A 27,143-nucleotide genomic window follows, 5' to 3' on the forward strand; every position below is an offset into this window, starting at 1 on the left:
CTGACAATTCAAAGAACTTCTAGTGGGACTGAAGAAAATTACATGGAAGACATTCAAGGATGTTGTTGAAAATTTTCTTGGCAACTACAGAACACCAAGCTACATGCAGCTGGTTTACAATATGTTTCAACCATGAAATGCAACATGTCACTGAAGATTCATTTTCTGCATTCCCATTCGGATTCCCTGTAAATCTTGGCACTGTCAGTGACGAGCATCGTGAAAGGTTTCACCAGGACATTGCGGTCATGGAGAAACTGTGTCAGGACAAGTGGAATCCATCAGTGCTGCCCGATTATTGTTGGCCACTTAATCACGAAGCCCCAGACAATGAGTACAAATGAAAATAGTCAACAAAATATTTTTAGCTTAGTTGAACTATTGCAAAAATGTCTGCACCATTATGTAAATAAAGGCATTATATTCAATAAAAGTTAATTTCTTGCATCTCCAAATTCCTATGTGATACAGATAATCTGAAATTATATTTGTGTTCAGCTACAAGTGGTAAATGAGTGCACATGCGCCGGTCATGCATGCAGCCTGTTACAGCCGCTCCATCTAGTTTTCTTACTTTGTAAACTTTTTTAACTTATGTTATTTGTTGTATTTTTTTTTCACGGTAACACGTTGAAGCTGCACCCTCTCTAACATGCTGGTGGAGAGAGTTTTATTTGGGTTTTTAGCGCTGGAAATAGTTACATTCGGACACGTCTCATTAGCGTGGCAGCAGTATGGTCGCATTGTTTATTCCAGAGACCAACTTAAGGATATTAAGGACATCCTGAACGCTAAAAAGAGGGCGTTTAGAGATGGAAATAGGGAGGAGCTGAGGGCAATACAGAGGGACCTGAAAGCCAGGATCAGGGAGGCTAAAGACAGGTATAGGAGGAAGCTTGAGTCAGCCCCCAACCAATACATATTCCACTCTCCCCTCCTACCCCTCCTCACAGTCCCCCACCCTGCTCTCATGGCTATAGCCCTTCCCTACACGAAACCACCACGGTGGGCTTCACAGCTGAACAGGTGAGAAGACAGTTGAAACGTCTCAACCCAAGCAAGGCTGCAGGCCCGGATGGTGTCAGTACCAGGGTGCTCAAAGTCTGTGCCCCTCAGCTATGTGGAGTACTTCGCCATGTCCTCAACCTGAGGCTCCAGAGGGTTCCTGTACTGTGGAAGACGTCCTGCCTCGTCCCTGTGCCAAAGACGCCACGCCCCAGTGGCCTCAATGACTACAGACCGGTGGCATTGACCTCCCACATCATGAAGACCCTGGACAGACTTGTTCTGGAGTTTCTCCGGCCTATGGTTAGGCCACACTTAGATCCCCTCCAGTTCGCCTAACAGCCCCAACTAGCAGTTGAGGATGCCATCGTCTATCTGCTGAACCATGTCTACGCCCACCTGGACAAGCCAGCGAGCACTGTGAGGGTCATGTTTTTCAACTTCTCCAGTGCATTCAACACCATCTGCCCTGCACTGCTGGGGGAGAAGCTGAAAGCGATGCAGGTGGATGCTTTCCTGGTGTCATGGATTCTTGATTACCTGACTGGCAGACCACAGTCCGGCTGCTTGCAACACTGTGTGTCTGACAGGGTGATCAGCAGCACTGAGGCTCCACAGGGCACTGTCTTGTCTCCCTTTCTCTTCACAATTTACACCTCGGACTTCAACTACTGCACAGAGTCTTGTCATCTTCAGAAGTTTTCTGATGACTCTGCCATAGTTGGATGCATCAGCAAGGGAGATGAGGCTGAGTACAGGGCTACGGTAGGAAACTTTGTCACATGGTGTGAGCAGAATTATCTGCAGCTTAATGTGAAAAAGACTAAGGAGCTGGTGGTAGACCTGAGGAGAGCTAAGGTACCGGTGACCCCTGTTTCCATCCAGGGGGTCAGTGTGGACATGGTGGAGGATTACAAATACCTGGGGATACAAACTGACAATAAATTGGACTGGTCAAAGAACACTGAGGCTGTCTACAAGAAGGGTTAGAGCCGTCTCTATTTCCTGAGGAGACTGAGGTCCTTTAACATCTGTCCGACGATGCTGAAGATGTTCTACGAGTCTGTGGTGGCCAGTGCGATTATGTTTGCTGTTGTGTGCTGGGGCAGCAGGCTGAGGTAGCAGACACCAAAAGAATCAACAAACTCATTCGCGTCCAAGGCCAGTGATGTTGTGGAGATGGAACAGGACTCTCTGACGGTGGTGTCTGAAAAGAGGATGCTGTCCAAGTTGCATGCCATCTTGGACAATGTCTCCCATCCACTATATAGTGGACTGGATGGGCACAGGCGTACATTCAGCCAGAGACTCATTCCACTGAGGTGCAACACTGAGCGTCATAGGAAGTCATTCCTGCCTGTGGCCATCAAACTTTACAACTCCTCCCTTGGAGGGTCAGACACCCTGAGTCAATTTACATATTACTATTTAATTATTTATGGTTTTATTACTACTTAATTATTTATGATGCAACTGTAACGAAAGCCAATTTCCCTCGGGATCAATAAAGTATGACTATGACTATAACTATGACTATGTCTACCATAAACAAAAATAAGTTTCTGAGGAAGCAACACTCTTTGTTTTCCAGTGTAATTAGTGTTTGGGATTGGGAAATAGTCGTGACTAAGCCCATCCCCATATTCAATCTACTAATAACTAACTAATGGCTCTATCTGTCTAAGTAGACAATGGATGTGCCCGTTCCGGGGTGCAGACCTGGGCGATGAATATGGAGATCCTGGGCTGCCCAGACATCAAGATCCCCCTCTCGACCTCGCGGATGTGGTCCAAAGGAAAGCGAAGCAGTACAGTTGGCATCAGCTTGGTTGCAGGAGCTGCCGGGAGGTGACGTGATACGTCATCCGACCGCCTTAGGGGCTCCACTCCGGATTTGTGTAGGGTTTACTCCTTAGCCTTCTCTTCTCCTGAAGATACCCACAAGGCAGTGGGACCCGTAACCCTGGATAGGGGCCCATACCGGGTACTGTCAGCCAGAGCCAGCTGAGCCCAGGACTCGTGTGAGGCAGGGTCGTCATGCCCTGTAGTAGTGACATATGGAGCCACTATCCACTACCTGTATATCACTCGTAAATACGAGGAGCTAATTAACTGGCCGACTGTACACATCTTTTGGAATGCGGGAAGAGACTGGAGCATCCACATGGTCACAGGGAAACGTCAAAATTTGAGACTGATAGCACAGTTCAGTAGAGGTGGGAGGCAACGGTTTTACGCCTGTGTCAGCCCAATGGAGACTGAGCTCAGAACAGGAATGCCTGTCTTAAATTAGCTGTACTTGCATCACTCACATCCTGCCCAAACAAGTTTCTCCTCATTGAGTTGGTCAGTCCTCATCTTTAGCTGATGGTTCTGCGGAGAACTGCCAGCTGGTCTCCGCTTCCTGTTCTTTTGTCCCTGATATCTGCACCTGTTCACTGAAATGGAGAAGTCAGAGACAAGCAGGAAGTCAGACCTCCCACTCTGAAACTATCGAGCCCAGCCAAGACGCAGGAAAGAGATCAGTTTTATTTCCAGTTTAATGCATTGCATTCACTTTTACAACCTCCAGTTAAGTGTACCAGATTCACTTCTGCACTGCTAATTCAGTGTACTGCATTTGGTGCTCATGATATGGTCTCCTCTACGCTGGCAAAACCAAATGCAGGTTGAGTGACACTTCCCTCCATTCATTTTGCTTGGATAACCCTGAGCTTCCAGTTGCCTGCTACTTTAATTGTCCGTCCTCTCACACTTGAACTTCTTCCTTTGGTGTCCAACACTGCTGCAATGAAGTTACGTCACGTCAAACTAGAGGGACTGCACCCCACGAGGCTTGGCGTCTGACTCAAGTATTTCAGACCAACTGCATCAGAGCAGGCCAAGTCCCTTAATGAAAGAACATCAACCCATAATGTTCTTTCAGTTCTTCCTCTCTCCTCACGGATCCTACCTAACCTGTTGGATATTTTCAACATATTATTTTACTTCATATTTTTACAATTGCAGTACAGTGAATTTTAGTTAATTGGGACACATCGGAACTAGTACAGGTGTCCCCCGCTTTTCGAACGTTTGCTTTACGAAACCTTGCTGTTATGAAAGACCTACATTAGTTCCCAGTTTTCGCTAACAGAAGGTGTTTTCACTGTTACAAAAAAAGCAGTGCGTGCCCCGAGCAGCCACTCTCCCCCAGAACTGCATTCTCGCCGGCATTGCTTAAATACGTGCCTGTGAGCAGCCGTTAGCAAGATGAGTTCTACGGTATCGGAAAAGCCTAAAAGAGCTCGTAAGGGTGTTACACTTAGCGTAAAACTAGACATAATTAAGCATTTCTATCACGGTGAACGGAGTAAGGACAAAGTGAGTTTGGCTTGTGGAGGTTGACGAAGATGATGTTGAAGAGGTTTTGGCATCCCATGACCAAGAACTGATAGATGAAGAGCTGATGCAATCGAAACTGAATGCAGTAGTGAACGGACAGAGAGTGAAGTCATCCAGGAACTGAACGTGAAGAAGATGACCTGCCTACCCTGATGGAAACAGACGACGATGAGGTGACACCCCAGTGTCCCACCACCCCAACCCCCAGGCCAATACATTGCTGCGGAGAATGCAGCGGTAGCCGGGACACACCCAACACATCTTTAAGAAAAAAGTCGAAATAAACAAGCTAATTAATTAGGTGCTGCCTGGCGTTGCCTCTGATCTGGGCCGACATTTATGTGCTGGGCAGCACCTAATTAATTAGCTTGTTTATTTCGGCTTTTTTCTTGAGGATGAGCTGGGTACGTCCTGGCCACCACTGTATTCTTCGCAGATCAGTATCAGTCAGCGGCCTGGAGGTTGAGGTCCACTGCACCACCCCAACCTCCGACGACTCAGCCTAACACACCATCATCAGTGTGCTCGGCGCTGTCTTCCCGATTCCCGTAAGCGATACTACAGTGTACATACACTATTTCTACTTTATATAGGCTGTGTAGTTTTATGCCTTATTTGGTATGATTTCGCAGCTTCATAGCTTAAAGGTTACTGGAGAGAGTGTTTCTGCCAAGAACGCTTGTGTGAGATTTTCGCTACGGAGAACAGTGTGGCAATGATTGTAGAAAAGTATTTCTACTTTATATAGGCTGTGTATTTATCATATCATTCCTGCTTTTACTATATGTTACTGTTATTTTAGGACTTATGTGTTATTTGACATGATTTGGTAGGTTATTTTTTAGGTCTGCGAACGCTCACAAATTTTTCCCATATAAATAAATGGTAATTGCTTCTTCGCTTTACGACATTCCAGCTTAGGAACCATTTCATAGGAACGCTCTACCTTCGGATGGCGGGGGAAACCTGTACATTTTAGACCAATTAGATGGTCACCCAAATTAGCCCAAGTTTCATGGAAGCAATTGAAAGGTGTAAAAAAAAAAGACAAACTACTGTTTAACTGAGTAACAATTTATGTTTTTAAATGAAATAGAGAACAAACTAGAACACTACCAATGCTATTACAATACTATAAAACTGTATATTAGCTCCTAATAGTTGTCGAAGGAGGAATTAATTTGCCGTGTTCTTTTGATTGATTGTAAATGAACATCAGTGTAGACACCTAGAGCAGATAATGGACTGCCTTCATACAATGTTTTAGAAGATTGCATCCTCCAAATCTGTGTATTCATTGTAGCAATCAAAATGACTGCCAATCCCTTCACAATTCCTAACTTGCTGAAGTACTGAAATAGTTTCATTTTCACTCCCGGCCATTTCTGACATCTTCAAGCCTGAATGCTTGAAACTGCGGTGAGCAGTTCCGAATTATCACTGCATTTTTGAACACAAACCCATGCAACCGACACTATTTAAAAACTGATAGCCCTAAGCATGGAGTAGTGTCTAACTGCCTTGCAAGTGCATGAGACTTCCACTGACACTAGTTAGAAACTGTTCGGCAGCAATCTCCTGCCCCAATTAGGTCGCACAGAGTTCCAAATAAACAGAGGGAATCCCAGCTATTTTCTCAATTTAGTTTTTGTTCTAAGAGTTGTTTTAAAAATTCTCTGTTCCCATTAACCAATGGCCTAATTAACCAGAACCTGCTGTATTTTATATTCCACAGTTTGCCTTTATTCTCTCTCCACTCTTCATTTATCCCTTCAGAACATAAGACTGTAAGAATAATTCTCCCTATTCCTACCTGTCTTGTCCATTGCCTTGCAAGTTATGGTTCTCCCAACGCTCATCCAGGTATCCTTTAATCATGGTGAGGTTTCTGTCTCTTTTGCCCTTGTTTTTGGTAATGAGTTCTAGCCGCTCAATATTCTCTGGCTGAGGAGATTTTTCTTATCCCCTACTAACCCTTTTACTAATTAAATATTGTCACCCAGTTTACAAGCTCTCTGCCATGGGAAGCATATTGTACTTATTTCACATACCTTAATCTTCCTTGCTGCAAGAAAGCAGCCCTACTCCATTGTCAGTTCTCATAAGTAAAACTCTCCTGAATGACTGAATGATTAAATGACTGACAGCAAAGCAAGAAAGATACTTTGGGAAACTTTTAACACTGGTTTCAAGAGAATTCAAATGGCTGAAGAGAACCACTGATTACCCAGTGGAAAGACAGGAGCATTCCGGTCAGATACAGAGAATCAAAGGGGGCAAGATGGAATTTAGAAATGGAGAAGGCTTTAGAGATAAGGAAAGTCAACAGGAATATAGGAACTTGCATTCAAAGTCATGGACTTTGAACTCTATACTTTGTGAACATTACTGGAATGGAAGCCAACAAACAGGGATAATGGCAAACAGGGAGCTGGATCCGCAGAAAGTTTTTATCTTGTGTCTAGTTGCTGGCAAAGAAACTGGAAAAAATCAGACCTGGAAATGATAAAAACATGGGCATAACACATAGCTGCAAAGAATGTCACCAGTTTCCAGCTTGGCTTACAAATACAACTGGGAAAGCCAGATAACTGTGAGTGAGTTATTTTCCATCGAACTGCAATAAAAAACACAGAAGCCTGGCCAACTACAGCATAAGAGTCAATAGCATGGTTCTATGCTTATGGGGTGTGTTGTATCAGCTGACTGCATTACAACAGTATTCTTGCACACATGTGGCCCTAAGGTCTTGTTTTGCAAACCTGCACTTTAACTTTCTACACAAGTGTGATATTTTTCTTGGGCTTTGATACAAGAAACTGCTGAAGGTGTCATTTCTCAGTGTGTGTTAAACAAGTTTCAAATGCCATCTGTTCTTGGGAATGGTTCAGCTGTTTGTGAAAAATCCTGTAATTAAGCTCCTAGTGCTTTTGCTTAAGGGAGAGGAACTAGGTTTTTCAGAATCTCCGTCTTTCTTAAGTAAGGCTACAAAGGAATTAATAGAAGAGTGTTTGCTGTTCGCTGCCTATTGCTGTTGAGTAATGACTGCACTCCAATCCAATTTGTTGGATCTGTAGCAATGGAAATGCTAAAGAGATACTTTCTCCCACCTTGTGAAAGTTCGTAAACCATGACAAATGTGAAGATCAGCAACTTTAAAATACAATGCTAAGAGCAAGAAAGGAAAAGGCATGATAATTAGCAATTAAAATGATAAAAGACATAAAGTTATTTCATTACAATTGGTTAGTAAGATTAAGCTCCAGGCCTCAGTAGAAATTCTGCAAAGTTAAATGTGGTCTTTCTCCTGTTCTTTGGAATTGGAGCGTGAACCAATCTCTTATAACTAGGCCGATCATATGCTGACCACAGGATGAGATTACTTGTCTGCAGAATTACACAATATATGAAAACAGTTAATACCGAATCACTGAAACACAAACAAGGTACCTAGTCAGAAAAATTCTTAGATATCATATAGACAGGACTTGAAACATGACATAGAGTGGACTCCAGCAAATTGAGACACATCGGGTCCAGGACCAGAACATTTTGGCCCAGTTAAGCAGCTGCCCCAATTAGCCAAAGTTTCATGGAAAATGTTAAAAAGATATTAATTAGACAAACTACTGTTTAACTGAGTACAAACTACGTATTTAAATGAAATACAGAACAAATTACACTATTAGTACCACTACAGTACTATAAACCTGTGCATTAGTTGATAGTAGTTATTGTTGGTATTCTGCCGTGTTCTTTTGATCGACTACAAATGAATAAAATAAGCGCTGACTTCGTACAGAAAATGGACTGCCTTCATGCAGTGCCTTTGACAATTGCATCCTCCAATTTTTTATTGCCATTGTAACGTTCATGATGATTGCTGATGCTTTCAAATTATTTGTCGTTCCTAACCTGAAGTAGTGAAATTGTTTCATTTTCACACTAGCTGTTTCTGGCATCTCCAAAACCCAATGTTTGAAACCACAGTGAGCAAAACAGTTCTGAGTTGTCTACTGTTTATTTCTTGCCAATTACCAGTGACAAAAATCACCGACGTTATTTAAAAATTGCTCGCTCCAAGCACGGTGTCGTGTCAAATTGCCACACAAGTGCACATGACTGACTCTAGTTAGAAACTGTTTGGCAACAATCTCCTGCCCCAACTAAGCAACTTAGTGTCCCAAATAAATGAAGGGAATCCTGGCTATTTTCTCGATTAGTTTTTCTTCTTTAAGTGGTGTCCCAAATCAGTGGCTGCCTCGATTAACCAATTACCCAATTAACACTGGAGTTATGGTTCCCAAAATTTTCTGCCACTAGGATTTTCTGAATCTTATGTACAAACATACATTTTGTTTATAGAACATGACAGCTAAAATCACTCAACAAATCCTTTGCTTTGTTCTGATCATATTTTGTGCTCCACCAAAACGGTAGAAAAACAAGACTAAACACAAGAGACTGTCAGATGCTGAAAATTGAGAATAACACAAAATGCTGAAGGAAGTCAGCATCTATGGAGAGGAATAAACAACCCACACTTTGGGACTGTTTCTGATCTCTTTGCCTCCAGCACATCCATTCACTCTATCCTGATACAGGAATACCCAGGAGCAGTGTGGGAGAAAATGGAATAATAACGTAGAGAGAGATCGGAAAAGCAAGTTACAAAAAGAGCAGAAAAAAGCTGAACTTTGGAAGTTACAACATCAAGCTAAGCCAGACTGCAGTATGAGATAAAGCTAATTGGAATTTTAGAGAAAGGGTATTTCACATTTCTGAAAGTCAGGTCATGTTTTGATCTATCTCATGGAAGTATCAAGCAGCAACAATGGGACAGGCTGGTATTGCTGACTTCAAAAATACTTGAAAGACGGCACAGGAAAGAATAATTTTGTAGAAAATGGCATAGATAGATATGGGCAAAATAAAAACGAGGAAAGCAAAGGAAATAAATGTGCATTCTTTCCCACTGTAAGATGTGGTGGGTAATCTTTCAAAGGGCTCGCTGTTGGAATAGCTGTTATTTTTACATGAAACCACCTACCATTTCTCATGACCTCCCCAATGACACATTGTTTCTTGGCATTAAATGCATCATCTAGCAGTTGTTTGAGAAATCAATATCCATCATGTTAAGGCCTTACCACAAACGCTGTAGCCCCACTAGCAAGTCTAATTAGGTCATTGCCTCAGGACGTCAGACTGTTAGGGATACCGGCATTCTCTGATCCCCATTCTCTTATTCTCTCCGTCACAAGCCTGTCAACTTTCTAACACATACTGTGTTAAGTAATACATGAAGAATGTTGAACCACCACATACTTCCTGCAACTTTCCTTTCATTACAAATTCCCATGTAAAACACTGAGTTAACTAGCATTACTATAATTAGACATTTACTTCAGTGAGAAAGAAATGTATCAAAAGCATACCCATAAATGTGAATGGAGAAATTCATGAACTAACACATTACAACAAATGACAAGTTATAGGACTATAAAAAGGAAAGGAAGGATGGGAGAGCGCAATATTTGCTATTGCCCAACGTGGACGATATTACTGTTCAACCACATGTCTAAACTTAGTCTTGATTATTTTTAGACATTTGGAAATGTTTTTCAAATTGATTTCATTCCCCACCTCGGAACTGCAGTGCATTTCATCTGCTTTACTGAGTCTAGATGTTCTAAATAGACAGCACTGAAACTGTGCTAAATAGATGGCACTGACATGTAAAGCCATGCTTTGGTGTTTGAAATGGGGAGGGGGGAAGCAAAACATATCTGCTTGATTAAAAAGAAACAATGCTATAAACACTCTGTAAATCAGGCAATGTATTTGTAAAGAGAAGTAGAACTAATTTTTGAAGTTGAAGAGCATCAATAAAATTGGACGAAAAAAGTTTGGAGTGGGATGGATAGGAAAAGGGGAATACTTTGATAGGCAGAGCCTTGGGAATAAGCTGTATACAAGATCGTTTAGCTAAAGGGTTAATGGGAGCAAAGAGAGAACATAGTCCTTTGTTCATAAAAGCTGTGGAATGAGGGCAGTTACCGACTGAAAGCAAATACGATAAATGCAATAGCTACAAAATGCAGGGCTGTAAGACATGCCCAGCAGTTCCGACTACGCTGTCACAGAGAAGAAAAACTGAGCCAATTATCAAAGATGGATGACTTAGCCCAGTCAGATGCAGGTGGAGAAAACAAGTTACCAGAAGTCCTATAATCCACTACTGAGTACAGAGCATTACAATATGACCAGGCAGAAGATCAAATTACAAAGAAAGTTTATGATCAAAATACCTATATGTCGCCAAATACAATAGGATCAATGGAAAAACCACACACGGAGACTGACACGCAAAAGAAGACAAACTGTGCAAATATAAAAAGAAACCAACAACAATAGATAGTAAATAACTAATACTGAGCACATGAGTTGTAGAGTCCTTGAAGGTGAGTCCATAGGTTGTGCTCAGTGATCAGTTCAGTGTCGTGGTGAGTGAAGACGTCTACTCTAGTTCAGGAGCTTTCACTGGGCATTTTATAACCGTGCAGGAAGCCACAGGTAGATAGGTAAGACAGAGGATGGAATGGAGAATTGAAGTGGCAAGAACTATGAAGCTTAAGTCCTTTGCAAAGCAATCCTCCACCTAGACTTGGTTTGTCTAACATTGTGAACGTTGTGACTGCAGTAGACTAGATCAAAAGAAAAGCAAATTAACTACATGGAGAGATTGCTTGGATCCCTGGATTGTGAAAAGGTGGAAACTCAACATATCTTCTGTAGTTGCATGGGAAAACACTGTAAGAAAGGTAGTGGTTGGTGAAGACAAAAGAGCTGTCCAGGGAGTCACAAAGGGAGTCTTTCCTTCAAAATATTTAAAGTGGAGGGAAGGGCAAGGAATATCCAACACTGGAATTTCATCGATGGCAGAGGAAGCCTTTACTTTCCTTGTCTGCATCAGAACGGGCAAGGTAATCCATGATATTGGGCCAGTTTTTCTCTCTGTATTAGCATTGGTGACTCGATAGGCATGCCATACAGCCCTGCATGTTATGTATATTTCATTCCTTTATCTAAAGTTCTCTTCTTCTCTAACCACTGTTATTTCATAGCTCTTATGAACAAACAATTAGGTCTTCTCTCCTTAAATGCCCACATTCATCCATCAACAAGATTATCTTATTTGCAATTAATCCCCAGGGCAACCTTGGCCACGATCTATCAGAAATATTCCCTTTACCCAATCCATTCCCCATGCTCCCTGCAAACCTTTTCCCAGCTCTGACAAAGAGTTTTCAATCTCAAAAGTTAACTCCGTCCCTCTTTCCCAAGAAGTGTTTCCAGTACCTATTGTTTGATTTCAAATTTCCAATACCTCAGGTTCTTTGATTTTCACTCAGACCTTGGTTATTTTTAGGAGGCAGGTTTAAATTGAACCAAAAATTTGTATTTTGATGTGGCACAGCTTCCTGATTCAGATCATAAGTGTAGCACTAAAATCTGATACTAATGTCAAGATCTGGCTTTACATACCTACAAAAAGGAAGGCATAGTGGCACAGTCAGAAAAGCTGCAAGTGCAACACTCCAGCAAGCCGGGTTTGATTCTGACTTCTCTTGTTTTCTGCATGGAAATTACACCTTTTCCCTGTAACTGGCTGTGTTTCTCCAGATATTCCAGTCTCCTCCCAGTTACCAAAGGTTGGTAGATTGTTTGGCTGCTAGGTTAACTGTAATGTGTAGGTGAACAACAGAACCTGGTCGGGGAAAATAAAATGGGCTTAGTATAAATAGATGGCTGATAGTCATCCATTATGTGCAACTGAAACTTTTTAAATCTTGGATTTTCTATTTGGCAAACAATAGCAAAGTTTTTTATGGATTGACCAATATACTAATGTGCCAATGACTATCTGGAGTGAAAATAATTCTTCCTTATTCTGGTATAAAGGATTTCAAACCTCAGCACAATGATCCAAGTCAGAAGCAGTCTGAGCTGAAACTGAACGAGCAAGGGTGTTCTTCCTAGGACGGAGTTGTATTTATTATTTACTGAGATACAGTGTAGAATAGGCTCTTCCGTCCCGGCCCTTCGAGCCGCACAGCCCAGTTGACCCCGATTTAACCCTAGCCTAAGCACAGGACAACTTACAATGAACAATCAACCTACCAACTGTGGGAGGAAACCAGAGCATCCGGAGAAAACCCCTGCGGTCACAGTGAGAACATAAAAGCTCCTTACAGATAGTGGGGTGAATTGAACAGGTCACTGGTACTATAAAGCATTCTGTTAACCACCACGCCACCTTGCCGTCCCTATGTAACTTTTCAATATTAATAACACAAGTGAAACCCTGGCTGTATTTATATATTTCAACACACTCACCTGATGGTCCTTCCGTAAAAACTGATAACGTCTGTCCTCCAACGTTCTGCATTGTGAATGGGTGCTCTCTGGGTGCACTGATGGGTGCACCTTTCCCACTGGCATTCTGGATACATGCAAGCTCTTCACTTAAAGTGAAAGACACCTAGATGGATAAAAGAAGCCAAGTCAGATGCTGCAATTTCATAAGCTAACAAACCACTCTCTCTGCTTGGTGATCTCTTCCTGTGACACCTGGAAGACAGAGTGATGGGCTGAATGTGTGATTTAAGCCAAAATGCTGGACACGTTGGCATGGGTCACATAGGAATGTTTGAACACCTCACAGACAAGGCTGGAATCAAACACAGGTCACTGGCATTGGAATGGCATTATACTACCACATTACTATTCCCTGTGTAAAGAACTTGCCCCTCACATTGTCTTTAATTTCCCCCTCTAACCTTAAAAGGACACCCTCCTGTTTGATATTTTGACCATGGAAAAAAAAAGATTCGCCTGCCTACCCCAGTTCAGAGAAGATTTATGAAACGAACAGCTGGAATGGGTGGAGAGTCTCAAGTAAAGCTTGGGAAGGCATTAGCCCGAGTGCACAGAAGCAAGAAGAGACTTGACTAAAACGTCAAAGGTTCTAAGAGATTTTGAGAATGTGATATGAACCTTTGTTCTATCCGCTGCAAGAAGCTTGCTCTCTCAACGGCTGCCAGTCTTAATTCGATTTCCCATTCCCATTCCGACACGTCTGTCCATGGCTCCTCTACTGCCACAATGAGGCTAAACTCAGGTTGGAGAAGCAACACCTCATATTCCGTCTGGATAGCCTCCAACCTGACGGCATGAACATCAATTTCTGGTAACTTCCCTCACTCCTTCTCTCTTTTTCCAATCCTCATTCTAGTTACCTCCCTCTAGTTCCTGTACAAGACAAAAATGAGGCAGTTTTGTCCTCAGAGGATTATGGAGTCTATGTAACTCTTTTGCTCACAGGGTAGTGAAAGCAGAGTTCTGAATATTCTAAGACAGAAATAGAGGGGTTGAAAGGTTACAGTGGGTTGACCAGAATGTGGAAATTGAGGTTATAATCAGATCAGCCATGATTTTGTTAAATGCAAGACTCTAAGGGAAGACTGGAGGGTGAGAAACTTGTAGTTAATATTCGGTCTATGGGGTAAGGATTTCATCTTGCTGGGCTTAGGGACAGAGAGGATATTTAGCATTGGGATTCAAAATTAAAATTTAAACTATCTGTCACACCACACAAGATTTCTGAGCATTTTTTCCCATGTTATTAATTCACATTCAATTTCTATGCTTTGTATCTGTTACATTTGGCAAGAACAATTCGGGAGCTAACTAGAAGATGATGGGAAACAACAATGACATGGGGCAGCATGGCACCGTAACAGTCAGTGTGACACTATTACAGCTGAGGGCATTCTGCAGTTCCGAGTTCAATTCCAACGCCGTCTGTAAGGAGTTTGTACATTGGTGTGGGTTTTCTCTGGGTGCTCTGCTTTCCTCCCACAGTCCAAAGACAGACTGGTTAGTAAGTTAACTAGTTATTGAAAGTGGTCCTGCGATGAGGCTAGAGCTAAATAGGTGGGCTGCAGGGTGGTGCAGTACATTGAGCTGGAAGGGCCTGTTTCACAATGAATCTCTAAATAGTGAAGGAAGCGACTTCAATTAGCTACAAACAAGTTTGTAACTAGTTCTGAATTCTACAGAGGCAGCCAAGACAGTCTTATAACCCTCAGTGTGGACTTGCAAAAAAATTCTCTCCAGATGGAAAATACATTAGTTCATCCGCAAACGTAATTCACTTTTGTTCATTCCATATCCAATGTTGGGCAATCTCCACAGTCATAATTAATCTAAATGTCTGTAATTATACTCTTATACTGAACTTAAAGGGAGCACTACTACATGGCTGAAAATACACTGCTCTTTAAAGAATGCATTTGTTGCTGAAAATCTTCTCACAGGCTGGTTTCTCTTTGACGTGACAAGAAATAAGATTTGCGTATGATCTGAAAAAATTGAGAGCAAAGAACGAAGAGGAAGCAAGATTATTTTTACTGCAGCGAATTGCTATGGTCTGAATCACTTAATATGGAAAAGAGGTGGAAGCAGAATGAACATCAGTATTTAAAAGGAACATATTAAAGCTCTAGGGAAAGGAATAATTAGAACAGAAATAGTCATGAAAGGCTAAATAATTCTTGTTTCCTGCGCTGTATCACAGAATCATAGAGACAGAGCACACAAACAGGTCTCAGGTCTAAGTCCACAGCAGCCATCAACCATACATTAACGAATACACACCATTAATTCCACATTAACAGAGAGATCTTACAAAGATGGAGACCATTAGCTATACAGAAATAAATGTAAAAAAAAATTGAAAGCCATTTTCCAAAGCAGTGATAGATAATTTCAGGACTAACATGAGGAAATTGTTATTCAAACACAGATTAATATAACTTACAATTGCAAAAAAATGTTTGCGAACCCTTTACATGATTTTCAGCATTAATTACTCATAAAATGTGGTCTGTTCTTCATCCAAGTCACAATAATAGACAAACACAATCTGCCTAAACTAATAACACAAACAATTGTACCTTTTGTGTCTTTATTGAACACATTGTTTAATTATTCACAGTCCAGGCTAGAAAAAGCATGTGAGCCCTTGCAACTGGTAGAACATTTAGCAGCAATAACCTCCACTAAACGTTTCCTATAGCTGCTGATCAGACTAGCGCAATGGTGAGGAGGAATTTTAGACCATTCCTGTGCATAAAACTGTTTCAGTTCATCAGTATTTCTGTGATACCTTGCATGAACAGCCCTCTACAGGTCATGCCACAGCATCTCAGTTGGGTTAAGATCTAGACTCCGATGTGGCCATTCCAAAGCATACATTTTCTTCTTTTTAAACCATTCTGTTGTTGATTTACTCTTGTGTTTAGGATCATTCTTGTTGCATTATCCATTTCTATTAAACTTCAGGTGATGGGCTATTACCCTGCATTCCCCTGTAAAATGTCTTGATACAATTTTGAATTCATTGTTCCCTCAACAATCGCAAGCTGTCCAGGCCCTGAGGCAGCAAAGCAGCCCCAAGCCATGATGCTCCTTCCATCATGCTTCACAGTCAGGATGAGATTTTGGTGTTGGTGTGCAATGCCCTTTTCCCTCCAAACATAGCAATGTGCATTTCTGCCAAAAAATTTCAACCTTTGCCTCATCTGTCTACAGAACTTTGTTCCAGAAGTACAGTGGAACATCCAGGTGGTCTTTTGCAAACTTAAGATGTGCAGCAATTTTTTTTTAGACCAGTGGTTTCCTCTGAGGAGTCCTTCCATCAACACCATTCTTGTTCAGCGTTTTTCTTATAGTGGACGTAAATAGAGACTTTAGTAAGTTCTCAAGATTTCTGCAGGTCTTTTACTGTTACCTTGGGTTCTTTTTCATCCTCCTTCAGCATTGCACATTGTGCTCTTGGTATGATCTTTGCAGGATGTCCACTCCTAGGGAGAGTAGCAACAGTACTGAATTTCCTCCATTTGTAGACAATTTCTCTTACTGTGGACTGATGAACACTCAGGTCTTTAGGAATACTTTTGTAGCCTTTTCCAGCTTCATGCAACTGTAAGCCCCTGTGGAAGTTGTTTTGATTGAGGTATGGTACACATAAACATCTTTCTTGAGAAGAGCAGGTTATGTCAGTAACCTGACTTTGTGTGTCTTTTTTATAGGTCAGGGCACCCCTACAACCCACACCTCCAATCTCATCTCATTGATTGGAACACCTGACTCCAAATAACTTTTGTAGAAGACATTACCCCAGAGGTTCACATACTCTCTTGAACCTAGGCTGTGATTGCTTGTACTCAGTACTGACGAGAAGAAATACAATTGTTTGTGTGTTAATAGTTTAGGCAGATTGTGTTTGTCTATTATTGTGACTTAGATGAAGATCAGACCACATTTTATGAGTAATTAATGCAGAAAACCAGGTAATTGCCAAGGGTTTACAAACCTTTTCTTGCAACTATATGTTGCTGGAGATAGAATAGAGCCCTCAGATTATTAAAAAAAGATTTATGCTCCTAAAGTTACAGGTATTTTTCAAAATGAATAAATTAAGGGCTGAATGCTTTCCTTTACAAGTAAATTCTTTGCAATGATACCCATTAAAAACAACATACAAACCTCCCTCACTTCCTAATGTTTTATCCTACACAGAGCTATAGAACAATTATTAATCAAAATCCTATTTTGCTGCAGAATAACCCCAATTATAAATGTTCCCTTTATTGAGTTTGGGTACCAAAAACAGTGACTGAATAGGAGGCCTTCCGTTGTTCGGGGTTGATTGTGGATGTTGTGTACTAGCTGTTGAAATTGGTACACGAGCTCATGCAGTACGATATGGAGAGCAGTCAGTTGCCCACGCAGCTGATGATTCCAAAGGAATGGCAGAGACTGATACAATTTGGTATTGGTGGCATTGCAGGAGCTGCTAATCAGCGTAGAACTCAATGTTAGTACTGCTTTAGGATCTCCAGGTCCAGAATTTTGCTGGGGATTTACTCCCGAAGCCTTCATCAGGAGTAGGGAGAACCGCAAGGCAGCCGAAGTTTGAGATCAGAGTTTTCCTTCTCCTAGGTGAGCTGCCAACCACAGCTAATGAACCCCATCTGCCTGGAATGTTTCAATAACCAATCCCAAATTTAGAGCAATGGATCCCAAAGTAGGCAATATCACCCTTCCAGTCGGGGGTGGAAGTTTCTAAGATAAAGATAACATGAACCTGGGGGGAAGGGAGGGGTTGCTCACTAGCAAGGGGGGAATTGCTGCTGAGAGATTACAGGTTTAACTTAAGAAATTATTTATTTACTACAAGCATCTGATCCTCAGTGTTCATAATTGATTACAATGATCATGTAATCACCTCATCTCTTGCTAACCCACTATTCTCTTAGACTTTGTTCAAAGCACATTATAGCTGCTGAAATGCAATATGTCACTTCCGCGTCTGGCATACCATAAGAAATCCTAACTGAATAAATTATGTTATTTCTGGGCCCAGCCCGCGCATTATTTCTGTTTACTACTTTAGTAGAGTGTTAGCTAGTACGATTCCCATACTCTAACCACGCAGTGACACAGTTCCTGGGAATTTAGCCATTCAGTGGGGTAAAGTTCAGAATCTACCCCTTTGAATAGTCTTGACTACATTTCTCTAGCCCACAGCCCAATGAAGGTATTGCTGCCCTACTTTGTACCTTCAGGCAGAGTCAGGTTTGGCCTTAGTTATGATGAGATCATAACTTTCCCCTTTTGTTTGAGGCTGGATTTAAACAATAGGTGATTGAATGTGGACGTTAATCCATAATGAAAATGGCAGAAACAGACCAAACAAAAATGAAGTGTAGACAGTATTGTGCAGAGTCTCTGAAATATGGATTTATATTAGCACCAAACAACCAACAGCAATCAATGTATCTGTTGGGTGAAAAAGTTTTTCAGATGAGGCAATGAAACAGCCAGGCCCCTTGAACATTTGAACAGAATACACTCTGATAAAGCAAACATTATTTTCAATTATTTTCAGTCAATTTGTGAAAACTTCCAGAAATGTAAAACACTTCAAAACATGCTTGCCAGCACATCACAACAATACAATGATGGTCTGTGTGCTTCACACAACATTTCATTGCTCATTGCTAAATTAGGAAAGCCCCATACAATTGGAGAACTGATTCTGTCAGCAGTAAGGGAGGTTCTGAGTACAGTTTTACATACCAAATGTCACCAGACCAAATAATTAAAGCAATTCTGCTAAGTTTGTTCAAAGATGAATGGATGAAATGTCTAAGAATGTGAACGACACATTGTGTAACATAGAACAACAGAATTTGTTCTGCAGTTGGATGAGTCAGTATTGCCAGGCAACAAATCTTTGCTTCTTGGTTATGTTCACTTTATAAAAAATGAAAGCATGGTCCAAGCGTTGTTATTTGCAAGAGTACTAGAAATAGATCCGAAGGGAAGTCAAAATTCCGGGCTGCTGAGCAGTTTTTCAAAGAGAAGGATATTCCTTTCACCAACATTCTTGCTTGTGAAACAGATGGGGCACCATCAATGACAGAACACCACTGTGAGTTATCATTTTCTTGAAAAAACTATATCTAACATATTTACCATTAACCGTGTAATTCACAGATATTTTGTCGCAAAAAACCTAAGGGATCGACTGCACAAATCATTAAATACTGTTATCATAGTGGCAAATAAAATCAAGTCCCATGCTCTCAATTCTCAACTATTTTGAGAACCTTGTGCTGAGAACGATGAACAGTTTGAATGCTTCCTATAGCACACAGAAGTCAGGTGGCTCTCAAAAGGAAAATGCCTGAGATGTTTTTATACACTTTTTCAAACTGTGATAAAATTCTTTGAAGATTGAATGCTTCATTCAGTAATCAACTCAAGAATATTAGGTATGACTTTGCTTATTTGTCACAATTATTCACAAAATTAAATGAAATCAGTCTCTCAATTACAAGAAAATGATGAAAATCATATCAAAATCAAATCAGTTGTCTCTATATTTCTGTCTGAGTAAACCCTACTTAGGTGTAACATCGGTCACCCTAACCTTTTCTAATTTCCGAGCGAGCCTCTCGGAGTTGGAAGAGAAAGAAAGAATACCAGATGATGATCTTCATGTGTACTGTTCCCACCTGGGTGAACTCCATAAAGACATGTCAGAGAGATTTCAGGATCTTCTCTCCATCCAAATTCCAGACTGGGTAATAAATCCATTCCTGAACACTTGTAATGAGGAATTAACAGGAAGAACTGATCTTGCTACAAATCCAAGATTCAACAAATCATATCAAGACTTTTTCTTGCAGAAAGAGATCTCTACACACTACCCTGTACTGTGGAAAAAGGTCAAGATGTTCTTTATTGCCTTTCCAACCATCATGTTTAGTGAAGCACGGTTTCAGTGCAGTCGCTTTACTACTTCCAAAGCACGAAACAGACTGCAAATTACTGAATGTGAGGATCTGAGTAATTCTGAATGACCTTCACAAAGCCCATCCATCCTACTGAAAAGTGAAAAAGCAATGAAATAGTGAGCAGTTGAACTAATAAGTATGCTCTAAGATTGTTGATGAAAATAGTTTTATCGTAATTAATTACACCCTATCCTCGTTACATGCGAGGGATATGTTCCTCGAAGTTGACGCATAATGTGAATAATTATTTAAATGGAGAAAATAGGGATCCGCTCCAGAGGGCTTCCTAAATTATGTTTTATCTGTAATTCATTCACATTTTTATACCAATACGACATACAAGCAGTACTACAAGACAACATTTGTATTATATTTCATCAATTTAAGGCAATATTCAATGTAATAAATCATAGAAAGTTAACATTCTCTGGTGTACAGTACTCACCAACAGTGGCAGGTGTGTTCACTCCGGGAGATGAGTGGTTGTTGCGCTGTCGGGCAGCTTTACACGGATAAGGCGGATGGTTGTGGTCGTCAGGATCATATCAAGCACAGCAAGGGGTTAAGGAAGACTCACAGAACTCACAGAACTGCCGGCAGCAGAAGATTACAGCGATTTGCATAAAGTGGTGAGGGTTGTTTGCTTGGCACATTTTGTTTTTCAGCATAAATTTGCTTGTGGGGAAGAAGGATTGACGGCAGGGAATGACTGAAATGCTGACTCCATTCTAAACTTGGGTCCATGTCCATCGCCGTTTGTGCCAAGTGTTCCGACTTCCACTATTCCCTCACCGTCGGTAAACTGCCAGGATTTTCAAAATCGTCTGTTGCTTGCAGCATCTGAGAGATAGTTCGCCGTAAAAAAAATATGTACGCCTTGAATGTGGATCACACCGGTCGAGTGGTTGAATCAGCAATGTTGTGTTTGGCGGCAGGAAATGCACTGTTAATGTTAGGATGAATGCTGTCCAAATGTTTAGGATGGGCTGGCACATTGTCAAGCAACAAAAGAACTTTAAAGGCAAGATTCTGTTCTGGGCAGTAGTGTCCCAGAGCTGTGTTACCTTCAGCTGATGCCACGCTGTTTATAATTTCTAACTTTTTTTCAAGTGTTAAAGCAGTTCTCTGCCGCTCGGCTGACGGCGCAAGACATGACATCAGACACTTAGGAGGCATAGTTAAATACTTCAAGCACAAAATCACTGCACTGTAGATAAAACCAATAAAAGTTTAAGATCGCCCATCCACACCTTGCAAAAACCAATGCGAGAGTGGCGGGAGAGAGATTGTGAGGCGCGCGCACGTGACTTGTGTTGGTGGGAACGCAGTGTTCCTCATCCCAACAGGGAGACTGTGAAGTGTGCGCACGTGATTTGTATTGGTGGGAAAGCAGTGCTCCTCGCGTAACTGTGAATCTTGGACGCATATAACGAGACGTTGGTAGAAATAGGTTCCTCGCATAACTGTGAATCCACATAATCTGAAGACGCATATAACGAGGATAGGGTGTAAAGAAATAATTTTATTTGTGGCTTTGAATAGATTTGAGTAATATTTGCAATTATTTGCCACTGCTTTGAACTTGCAGTTCCCATTTTCTTTCGCTGTGCATCGTAAATCAAAGTTCTTTATAGGTTTTATGTAATGGCTGGAAAGGGCGATGCTTGGGGATGTAGTCTGGGAGCCAAGGGGATAGTAACCTTCACTGTGCTATAACAGCATCTGGAAACATCTGCAACGATGCAGTCCAAGCCTTCAAGAGTCCAGTGCACAAACAGCTATCATCTCTGGGAGGGAAGTCACATGCTTCTTCATAAGCTATCATGAAGGGGACCAGGATGGCAATGCTTGGTTGTTGGTAGGTAGGGTTAATACCTGACTTTCAAGAGCACTTGTGAGTTATGTTCCGGCTGGACTTAGTCCTTAAACTGCTGGAGAACAGTGCGGAAAGAACAGGTGCTGTTTTCTCCTGGTAGGGATTAGTTTTTAGTTCCAAGTGCTCCTGCCACATTTTGTCACCCTGGGTGTCAATAAAAAATTTTTAATAAAAAAACACCCAAAAAGAATAGGAACCGCTGATCTCAAGCCATAAGCACCAGGAAATTCCAATTCAGTTAATTAAGTAACTTAGAATTTGAAAGAAAATGCGACTGTCAGGAATGGTGACCACCAGCCTCCAGAATGTAATAAAACCCATCTGACTTATTAATATCCTTCAGAGAAGAAACTCTGCTCTCTTTACTTAACCAGGCCTGCTTATAACTCCAGAGCAAGGGTTCCCAACCTGGAGGCCACAGACAACTTGGTTAATGATAAGGGCCCATGGCCTAAAAAAGGTTGAGAACCCCTGTTCTGAACCTATGTGACTGGATCATAACAGCTTCCAAAACTGCCATGCCAGTTCTATTATATATTAAACAAAGCCATCTCTACAGTCCATCTCCCTCTCCCCCAGATATCTGGGAATTATCATCTAAATTGGGAGAGTTGCCCCACAGACTGGTCAAACAAAACACTGACATACTCATACCTTCCATACAGTGACCCAGCCTATTCTATCGTAATGACTGTCCTACCAGAAATCCACCTGACATAACTAGGGAGAAAACAGACAAAATGAAGCTTAAACACTGACTGTGCAGGCTTGTGGCATTTTATCAAAGACACAGAAGGAAACCATCTAATAAATACCACCACCATCCTTCAGTACTCAAGTTGAGCAATATTTGGAAAAGACAAGAAGAGCAAAGAAACGGCCTGCTTTATGGGTGCCCAACATCCAGAATAGCTCAGAAATACCACGACTGACTGTGCTGACAGTTTAGACAAACATTTTTGTTAGACTGGATTTGCATCAAATGGTAAGCAAACCAAGAGGGATAAACCCACTATTACCAAACTGAAGTTCAGTAATTGTAATTGGAGTGATTTTGGTTCAGAAGTCAAGATGATCGGAATTGTCCTGTGAAGTAAGTTCTTTAAGGCTGTCACACCCATGTTTGGGGGAATAGTAGGGATAAGCTCTCACTATCTATTATATATTCCCAATGGTGTTTGTCTCAAATAGTTTCTGACATTAGCAAACGTGTTCGATTTAAGATAATGGTCTAGCCTTGTTTTGTTCCGTTTGCTTTTTTGGGTTTAGTATTTAGTTTATTTTTTGGGTTTTTTTGGAGGGTTTTTCTTTGGATTTTTTTCTTTTTATTTCTTTTTTCTCTATGATTAATTACATCATGAGTTTGGAAGTCTATTATACCTGTGTTATCTGAAATCTTTTCTGTATATGTTTATTAACAATAAGATTATTCCAATCTCTCTGTATCAACATTGTTATTTTGTTTATAACTTTGGAAAAATTAATAAAAAGATTTAAAAAGAAAGGTTATCTGCAAAGCTCTGTCAGAGCACGACTTTGAGGAATTTTTGGTCTTGTTGCATTATAGCCTTCGCTGTTTTGGGGCCAGGTGATAATCTGCAGTTACCTGAGACTTCCATGCCACTGGACAAAGAGCCTATGTGGTAGCCGGTGTGCAAAGCCATGTTAACAGACCTTGATTGAACCCTGTTCTAGCGGAGACAACCTAGTCCTCTAAGCAACCCTCAACGTCAGGGTCAGAAAGTATGCAATCCTCTCGAAAAACATGATTGGCAAAGACGGAGTTTTCTTCCTGACAAAATACGTGGAACATGATGTTTTTATAACAGCTTGTTTCACCAGAACGTCAAACTAAATATCTCACTACAACACTCCTGATCAAGGCAGTGGCACCTGTTGGATAAATTATTACTGTCTCATGACTGATACCAAATGTGCTCTGTAATCTCACACCTTCCATTATATAGTGCAGAACTAATATATGCAACTCCAATTTGTACTAGTATTCATACTCCTCATTCCACCCTGTAGCAGTTACTCGAACAAAACAAAAACACTTGGAGACTAAGCACGGGTGGGCGGGGTTGATCCTGTATGATGTGCTATCCAATCCAATAATGAAGTTCCAAAGTCGAAGAATACATTTGATCTGTTATTAAGAAACTAGCAAAACAATCTTGAAACGTAGAAAACTTATGAAAGTAAGGCTAGCGATGTGATGAAATAAACAGTTTTAACATATTAAATGTACCTAAACCAAGCATTCTTTAATGTAGTCAAGAATATTCAAACATAGTTCAGTAGTTTTAAGGATAATTATGGGGTTAACAAAAAAAAGGTCACTCCCTTAGCTCAACTGAAACAAGACTGACCCCAAAAACAAAGTAAGAATACGTAACTAAACTCTTCGTTTCTAACATGACATATAATATATACTCAACACAAAACACAATACAGATGGAAAATAAATACATGGCTCTTTCACACCCAACACGCCTATGGTTTTCAGCATAACATTTTTTTCATCAAGTTCATCTTTGAAAGTACCATAACTGCTTTCTTTAATACTTTCTGCAGTGGTAATTTTCACATTCTAAACAATGTAACTTCTACTTTTTCTTCATCGAGTATCTGAGTAACTATCTTGTATAAACGACTCTTAGCTCTGAACACAACTGCAATAAAAAATAGTCTCTCGATGTCTACTCCACCAACTTATTCAGAATTCTGAAGATTTCCATCAAGTCAATCTTTCTCTTACCCAAGGAAAACATCCTTTAATTTCTTAAGAAAAATGCCTCAACCTGTTTGTAAGAAATCATCTCAATTCTACTTACAAATTATCACACAATATTTGAAATTCCTTAAATAAATTACAGTAATTTAGTATTCTATTTACATATGTCAAAATCAAGTCCAGAAAAAGCTTGCAATTTTTTTCTGTTTTGAAATTCCAAGAACAAAGAGGAACGCTGCTTTCAAATGCTGCATTTAGGCATGAATGGTTCCTTCAGGTTGTCATAGCCGGGGTGAGCGGGACAAGCTCCCACTACCTACTAAACGCCTCTAATGCCATGTGTCTCAAATAGCCTCCGACAACCAAGTCGAGCTCCTGGCCCTTCAAGTGTGGCTTAGCTGCTAAGCCTGGTCATTTCTACTGGCAGGAAAAGGGGCAAAGGTGAGTTACTGTCTTAAAATCAGTTGCATTGGGCAGACGAGGCTCATCAGCCGTAGTTGGCAGCTCATCCAGGAAAAGGAAAACTGATTTCAAGTCTCCGCAGCTTTGCGGCTATACCCGCTCATGGGAAAAGGTTTCGGGATTAAACCCTGAGGAAAGATCCAGAGCTGAAGTCCCTAAGGCAGTCCTATGTTGAGTTCAACACTGACTGGCAACTCCTGCGACGCCACTGGTGCCAAACTGTATCAGTCTCTGCTATTCCTTTGGATTCATCAGCTGCGTGGAGAGGGGGAGCCTGCTGTATGGGTAACAGCTTGCTCTCCATAGAGTACTACCCTGGCTTGCGTATCAACTTCAACAGCTAGGACACAACATCGATAGTCGACCCTGACCAACAGAGGGTTAGGTGTGAATACAGGTTTTTGTAAAGTATATTTTCAATATGTCATAATCAAAGTAGGAATGCTAGTAACTCCCACACACGTACTACGACACTCTAATTTTGATTAAATGTTAAATACTGACAGGTGCCGATCTGATAGTATTGTGCACGGCAAGAAGGGTGGTGCTGTTAAAGGACTGTAACATAATTAATAATGTTAGGTTCATTCATTTTAGTTGTAAGAATTTTGAGTTTACTTCTGTTTTGTAACTCCTCCAAACGAGTTTAATAAAGTCTGAATAGAAGTTAAATAAATAATTCCATAATCTTATGAGTTTGATATTTGAATTTTTGTGTTATTTTAGAAGTGTGATACAAAGAGGAACTGTCTGCCAGAAATATGTATAATTAGTCAAAGGTTTCCGAATCCAAATGTGTTTTTCAAATCCCACATATTTATGAAGAGTTTTGTGCTCATCATAGTCATAGTCATACTTTATTGATCCCGGGGGAAATTGGTTTTCATTACAGTTGCACCATAAATAATAAATAGTAATAGAACCATAAATAGTTAAATAGTAATATGTAAATTATCCCAGGAAATAAGTCCAGGACCAGCCTATTGGCTCAGGGTGTCTGACCCTCCAAGGGAGGAGTTGTAAAGTTTGATGGCCACAGGCAGGAATGACTTCCTATGACGTTCTGTGTTGCATCTCAGTGGAATGAGTCTCTGGCTGAATGTACTCCTGTGCCCACACAGTACATCATGTAGTGGATGGGAGACATTGTCCAAGATGGCATGGAACTTAGACAGCGTCCTCTTTTCAGACACCACCGTCAGAGAGTCCTGTTCCATCCCAACAACATCACTGGCCTTACGAATGAGTTTGTTGATTCTGTTGGTGTCTGCTACCCTCAGCCTGCTGCCCCAGCACACAACAGCAAACATGATAGCACTGGCCACCACAGACTCGTAGAACATCCACAGCATTGTCCAGCAGATGTTAAAGGACCTCAGTCTCCTCAGGAAATAGAGACGGCTCTGACCCTTCTTGTAGACAGCCTCAGTGTTCTTTGACCAGTCCAGTTTATTGTCAATTCATATCCCCAGGTATTTGTAATCCTCCACTATGTCCACACTGACCCCCTGGATGGAAACAGGGGTCACCGGTACCTTAGCTCTCCTCAGGTCTACCACCAGCTCCTTAGTCTTTTTCACGTTAAGCTGCAGATAATTCTGCTCACACCGTGTGACAAAGTTTCCTACCGTAGCCCTGTACCCTCATCTCCATTGCTGATGCATCCAACTATGGCAGAGTCATCCGAAAACTTCTGAAGATGACAAGACTCTGTGCAGTAGTTGAAGTCCGAGGTGTAAATGAAGAGAAAGGGAGACAAGAGAGTCCCCTGTGGAGCCCCAGTTACCTAATTAAAACACTACACATGATTACATTAATGATTGATTATGTGAAGAGAATAGTAGTTTATATGTTAATTAAAATTGTTTGTACAAGTAAAAATTACATAAGTTTTGATGACTTTTATTACTTAAGTCAGGGGTCCCCAACCTTTTTTGCACTGCGGACTGGCCAAGCCGGGGGGGGGGGGGGGGAGGGTTGCCAACGGACAAGAGTAGCAGTCAAGTACATTGTGTTTACCCAAGAAAGACTACAATGACCATGAAGCCTTGCATGGGCGCAAGTGCGCATGCGCATTGTGACCCGCCGATTCTCTTTCTCTTTCTGCAAATCCTTTTTGGCGATTCTGTTCGGGGGGGGAGGGGGTGTGAATCACGACCGGAATGTCAGTGATAAGTGGCTAATACACTCAATTTTGTTTCTAAAAGGGATTATCTAACAAATTTAATATTAAACACACAGCGCA

General features: G+C 41.1%; 1 protein-coding gene across 2 annotated transcripts in view; it reads right to left on the reverse strand.

The window, feature by feature from the left end:
* gtf2f2b (general transcription factor IIF, polypeptide 2b) overlaps nucleotides 1-27,143 on the reverse strand; it is a 133,694-nt gene that overhangs the window by 88,929 nt on the left and 17,622 nt on the right. For both annotated transcript variants that reach the window (XM_072260808.1, XM_072260807.1), the window contains exon 4: nucleotides 12,790-12,934. In XM_072260808.1, the coding sequence (XP_072116909.1) occupies nucleotides 12,790-12,934 (145 nt within the window). The remainder of the gene's footprint in view (nucleotides 1-12,789; nucleotides 12,935-27,143) is intronic.

This window comes from Mobula birostris, chromosome 6, assembly GCF_030028105.1.
Source record: "Mobula birostris isolate sMobBir1 chromosome 6, sMobBir1.hap1, whole genome shotgun sequence".
NCBI lineage: Eukaryota > Metazoa > Chordata > Chondrichthyes > Myliobatiformes > Myliobatidae > Mobula > Mobula birostris.